At 33.9% G+C, this 6511-nt stretch overlaps 1 protein-coding gene across 1 annotated transcript; it reads left to right on the plus strand.

Annotated features, from left to right (window-relative positions):
* Positions 1–3428: 3428 nt before the first annotated feature.
* Positions 3429–4880, plus strand: LOC121990006 (zinc finger BED domain-containing protein RICESLEEPER 2-like). Its single transcript, XM_042544284.1, has one exon. The coding sequence runs from the start codon at positions 3429–3431 to the stop codon at positions 4878–4880; it is 1452 nt and encodes a 483-aa protein (XP_042400218.1).
* The last annotated feature ends 1631 nt before the right edge of the window (positions 4881–6511 follow it).

Here is a 6511-nt window from a genome sequence, read left to right on the forward strand (position 1 = left end):
AATTTTACATTTTGATCCTATATTCCATAAAAGGAATGTACATGTATCTAGATCAAAAATAAAATCCTAATAAAACTAAATACAGCTCCTGCTGTATTTAAATACAATCATGCACACACATATAAATGCCCTTGACATGTCCAAGGGTCCAATCACACACATAATAACTAAAAGTCATAATAGTTGGATCCTGCATCCACAAAGTTAGCACATCCTACTATTAACCTGCCTAAATTATGTATGACATGTGCATAATTAACCTAATACCAAATACACAGAAGCAAAACCCTAGCTCTGATACCAATTGTTGGTTGCTACTCGGAAAACCTAGAGGTTCCACTGTACAAAAATTTTGTACAAAGATCTGAACCTTTTCCTAGCTACCATGTGTTCTTTTAAATTAAATTTTGGATCGCCTGCGGAACTTAACACGTTTGATCCAAAACTTAATCTATTTGTTCTTTTAGGTTTTGACTTGGATCTCCTGCGGAACTTAACACGTTTGGCCCAAATCACCTTAAGTTATTAATTTCATTAAATATTAATTTCCATAATTGGTTCCCAGTACTGACGTGGCGAGGCACACGGCCTTCTTGGATATGGGAGCAACCACCACCGACTAGACAAAACCTTTTATAGAAATCTAATATTTAATTTCCTAAAATAACTTTAGGTTAACCGAAAAGAACAATCAAATCACAAGGAAAAATAAAACAAAAGAACACAACTTCGAAAATCATATTCGAAATACTAGAACGTAAGCCTCTTGTATTTGGTATTATTTTCATAAATAACTAGTATGATGCGGAAAGAAAAATTACTAGTTATACCTTGTAGAAAAACCTCTTGATCTTCTACCGTATTCCTCTTCTAACCTCGGACGTTGTGTGGGCAACGATCTTCCGAGATGAGAAACCACCAACCACCTTCTTCTCCTCCTAGCTAGGTTCGGCCACAAATAGCTTAACCAAGGATGAAGAACAAAACACCAACCAAGCTCCAAGAGATGTTAGCTTTCTCTCCTTCTTCTTCTTCTTCTTCTCCAAGTAGTATCCGGCCGCCACAAGAGCTCCAAGCCTTTGAGAGTTTCGGCCACCACAAAGAGAGAGAGAGGAAGAGGATGGCCGGCCACTCCAAGGAATAAAAGAGGGAGAGAAAATAATAGATGTTGTGTCTCATGAAGGCACCCTCACCCCTTCTTTTATATTCTTTGGCCTAGGCAAATTAGGAAATTTAATTACAATAAAATTTCCTTAATTCCATTGACATGATTTAATTGAGAAAAATAAAATAAAATTTCCCCAATTAATCTCTAATGGCCGGCCACATCAAAAGAGATAAATTAGACAAGTTTTAATCAACAATTAAAACTTCCTAATTTGTTTCCGAAAATTTTAAAATTAAAATTTCTCTTTAAAAATCTCTTCATGGTTGATAAAAATAAATTTCTATAATTTTAATTTTATCAACATGTGGATAATTTTTAAAGAGAAAATAAAATATCTCACCAATCTACAAATATGGAAAGAGATCTAATCTCTTTCTTTAATCTTTTGTAGATCTTTTACAAGAGAGATATTTTAATTTTAATTCTCTTTAATAAATTATTTCTTCCACATAATAAAAATAAAAATAAAAATTCCTTTTTAATTTAATTTGGTCTGCCCCCACTAGCTTGGGTTCAAGCTAGGGCCGACCACCCCAATTTATACCTAGGCCGGCCCTAGCTTGATTCCCAAGCTAGCTTGGCCGACCCCCTATTGGTGGGTATAGAAGGTGGGTATAAGTGGGTATAGTACTCTATAGATAAGAGGCTACGATAGGGACCGAAAGGAGGAATTGGTTTTGGTCTCCCGATAAAATTAAGCATCCCGTGTTCGCCCCGAACACACAACTTAATTTTATCAATAATAATTCATTCCACTAGAGAACTATTATTGAACTACCGCACCAATCCCAAATTACATTTTTGGGCTCCTTCTTATTATGAGTGTGTTAGTCTCCCTGTGTTTAAGATATCGAATGTCCACTAATTAAGTGAGTTACTGACAACTCATTTAATTAATATCTAAATCCAAGAGTAGTACCACTCAACCTTATTGTCATGTCGGACTAGGTCCACCTGCAGGGTTTAACATGACAATCCTTATGAGCTCCTCTTGAAGACATTATCAACCTAGTATCTCTAGGACACAGTTTCCTTCTATAATCAACAACACACACTATAAGTGATATCATTTCACAACTTATCGGGCTTATTGATTCATCGAACTAAATCTCACCCATTGATAAATTAAAGAAATAAATATCAAATATATATGCTTGTTATTATATTAGGATTAAGAGCACACACTTCCATAATAACCGATGTCTTTGTTACTTTATAAAGTCAGTATAAAAGAAACGACCTCAAATGGTCCTACTCAATACACTCTGAGTGTACTAGTGTAATTATATAGTCAAGATAAACTAATACCTAATTACACTACGACCTTCTAATGGTTTGTTCCTTTCCATTTTGGTCGTGAGCTACTGTTTATAATTTATAAGGTACTGATAACATCATCTTCTGCATGTGACACCACATACTATGTTATCTACAATATAAATTAAATGAACAACTACAAACAAATGTAGACAATTTGACCAAATGTGATTCTTTATACATAATGAATGTTTACAAAGCTTAGGCTTTCAGTATACACTCCAACATGAGTTTCGTGCAGTGACCCGAGATCAAGAGACTATCTATCTGGCAACTCCTGATTAGTGATCTCCAAGCTCGAATTCCACCAGTTTGACTGCCCTTGATCTCCATTCTCTAACCTTCTGTTTGAAGTTTGATTTTTTTGCTTCGTTTCCTTCTATTACGGGTTTAAAGTGGAGTTTGTTTGCTTCAGGTAATTCCTTTCTTGTAAACACAAGCTAAAACTAAGCCAAGACAAGAAAATCCCCCGGTTCATGACTTCTTTTCTACAAGATCCTAAATCTCCAAAATAATATTCCAAATTATCCTAATTCTAATACTCTATTTAGAAAATTCATGATAAATAGCACAGATGAAGAAGAAAGTTCGGATTTGCTTCCTCAGTTCCTCTCTTGTATTTCCCTTCTTTTTTATACGTTTGTGGTTTGCACTTGTAGAATTTTACCTTCCCTTCTATTTCCCTACTTTTGTCTTTTGTCTTATTTAATTTATTGTCTGAAACTGTTGGTATTTAAGTGGTTTGTCTGATTTTTTTATATAGGCAGTAGGATTTTGTATTCATATAAACCATGCAAATTAGACTATATATTTTGAAATGCCAATTAGTAATGTAGCTATTAGATTGAAATTGTTGGTATCCTGACTCTATTCACTAATGTTGTAATATTAGTGATGTAGTTGTATTTTAATGTCTAGTGGCCTAAAAAAAAGGAGCAATCCAATGTCAACTCCACACTTATCAGCAAATAATACCAATAATGAAGATTCAGCTGCAAGTCCTATTTTGTTAGAAATTGAACCTTCAGCAAATAATACCAATGAAGCAACTCAAAACAATAATGAGCAGCAACCCGACACCATTGATAAAGAGGATGAAAGTCCATATGCTCCAAAGAAAAGAAAACGAACATCCAAAGTGTGGGTTGGCTTTAAAGAGGTTACTCTTCCGGATGGAACAATAAAGGTTGAATATATTTATTGTAAACATCGGCTCACAATTAATAAGACTGGTGTTACATCCCATTTTTTGAGGCACCTCAAGGGTTGTTTGAGGAAGCAGATTAGTGATAAAGGTCAAAAAATTATTAGTGTCACTATAACTATTGTTGAATCAGAAACTGTTAATGTTGTCCAGAATTTCAAGTATGATCATGGGAAGAATAGAGAGATTTTTTCTCACATGATTATTGTTCATGAGCTGCCATTCCTTTTCTTTGAATATGAAATGTTCAATTTATTAATGAGGACCGCAATTCCATATTATCATAAGATTAGTCATGCTACTGTGAAAAAAGATTGTATGACTTCTTATGAAATTGATAAGAAAAAAGTTATGGAATCATTAAAAGATATGAATAGGGTTAGTGTGACTACTTATTTATGGAAGTCAGATCAAAAGGTTTCATATATAGTTGTCACCTGTCACCATGTGGGCTCTAGTTGGAATTTGCAAAAGAGGAATCTGAATTTCTTAGATGTTCCTCCACCTCATAATGGGGTTTCCATCTGTGATGTGTTAAATAAGTGCTTGGTTAAATGGGGAATTGAAAATAAGGTATGGTCAATTACAGTTGATAATGCTAGCTATAATGATGTAGTTGTGAGGATGTTGAAGGATAACCTCTCCTATAAAAATAATCTTCCTCTTAGTGGTAAATTATTTCATGTAAGATGTTGTGCACACATCTTGAATCTTTTGGTGCAAGATGGGTTATCTGAGATTCAAGATATTTTTTTCAATGTGCGTGAAAGTGTGAAACATATAGCTGCCTCAGAGACTCATGTTAATATATTTAGTGAAATTTCAAAGCAATTGAAACTATCTTCAAAGAAACTTGTTTTGGATTGTTGCACAAGGTGGAATGCCACATTTTGTATATTATCGGCTGCTTTAGAGTTCAAAGACGTTTTTCCTAGATATGCAGCAAGGGATGCAGCTTATACTTTTTTGCCAAGTGAGGAGGATTGGAAGAAGGTTAGTGTTGTTTGTTCATTTCTTGAGGAATTTAATGAAATAACTCATCTTATTTCGGGAAGTGAATATCCTACTTCTTACTTTTTTCTTACTGAACTTTACACCATTAAAAAGTTGTTAAATGAAGCAAGTGCAGATGAAGGAAGTTTCATAGTAGAAATGATTAACAAGATGAAGATTAAATTTGATAAATATTGAGGTGATAACAACTTATTGATCTCTATAGCAGCAGTTTTAAATCCAAGGAACCAGATGAAGTTGATTAAATGGTGCTTTCAAGAGATATATTCAGTTGGTGATGCAATTGACCATATTTCTATGGTTCGTGAGACATTACATATGTTGTATAATGAGTATGTTGAAGCTCATAAAACTAGTGTTGACAGTAGCAATGCTCGAAGTGAAACTCAAAGAGAAATTTCTATTGGTCGGAATAATTTAAATGGAAGAGGAAGAGGTAAAGTAAAGACACAATTTTCTAGTTACATAAAGAACGTTGATAGTGTTGAGCAAGTAAAATCTGAATTAGAAGTGTACTTGGATGAAGGGTGTGTTATTTGTGAAGATGAAACTGACTTTGATGCATTGTCATGGTGGAGAATTAACAACTTAAAATTTAGGATCTTATCAAAAATGGCTTGTGATGTACTATCAATTCCGATAACTACAATTGCTTCTGAATCGACTTTTAGTACTAGTGTAGGGTAATTGATCCTCACCATGCCTCTTTGGGAACCGATACAGTCCAAATATTGCTCTATGCATCAAATTGGTTGCGTGTTCATTATGGAATCAAGAAAAAAAATCAAAGGTACTCATATCAATATCATATTTAATTAGTTTTTGACTTGCTACTATATTCTACATATTGTTTTGTTCCTATCTAAGTTTTTGATGCTATGTATTTGTATAGAAAAGGAAAAGTTAGAGATTAAAGAGATTCAATTGACTTAGATGTTGCCATTATTGTCACTTGTCAAGAGGTATTGACAAAGCCTTCATTTATCTTTAATTTTCCTATCTAGTTTGATATAACACATTGAAAATTTGTTCACTTATCCTTTTAAAATTTATCTTATCATTCAATTATGTTGTATTGAACTATTTTAACCTTTGACTATTTGACAGCAAGAAGATAAAAAGAAGGTTGATTAAAAGCCAGGCCAATTGAGTTAAGAGATGAAACTTCAATTGAACTCTGTTAATTTAATTTCTTTGCTTATTGATGTAATTTTCATGTAGTGTTAAGAACTATTAAGTGTTAAGGATTTATAATGCATGTGCTGACAGGTTAAGTTGTTTAATTCTATGTTAGTTGGGGTTCGTGTGGCTATGAATGTGTTGACAGGTTAAGTTGTTTAATTTTATGTTAGTTGGGTTCGTGTGGCTATGCATTTGTTGACAGATTAAGTTGTTTAATTTTATGTTTGTTGGGTTTGTGTGGCTTGCATGTTATGTATTCGTTTTTACAGGTAATTTTCAATTACTGCAATTGATTTTCATGTATTGTAGGTGATTTTAACGAGCTCGATTTCGAGCTCGATTATGTGCATAACGAGCTTGAGCGCGATTATGTGCCGAACGAGCTTGAGTGCGATTATGTGCCTAATGAGCTCGAGCCTAACGAGCTTGTTTAATGTTAACGAGCTAAGCTCGAACTAAGCTCGTTTAGCTTTTAAACGAATTATTTTTGAGCCGAGCTCGAGCTGTTCATGAATTCTTTAATTTCATTACGAATAGAACTCGAGCTTAAGAATTAAAGCTCAAATCGAACTCGAGCTAAGCTCGAGCTTAGGGAAAAGTTAAACGAGCCGAACTCGAGTTTCATA

Source organism: Zingiber officinale, chromosome 6B (assembly GCF_018446385.1).
Source record: "Zingiber officinale cultivar Zhangliang chromosome 6B, Zo_v1.1, whole genome shotgun sequence".
NCBI lineage: Eukaryota > Viridiplantae > Streptophyta > Magnoliopsida > Zingiberales > Zingiberaceae > Zingiber > Zingiber officinale.

Bases quoted from the DNA above. Each gene is read 5' to 3' on its own strand.
- LOC121990006 (XM_042544284.1), top strand. From the start codon at position 3,429: ATGTCAACTCCACACTTATCAGCAAATAATACCAATAATGAAGATTCA.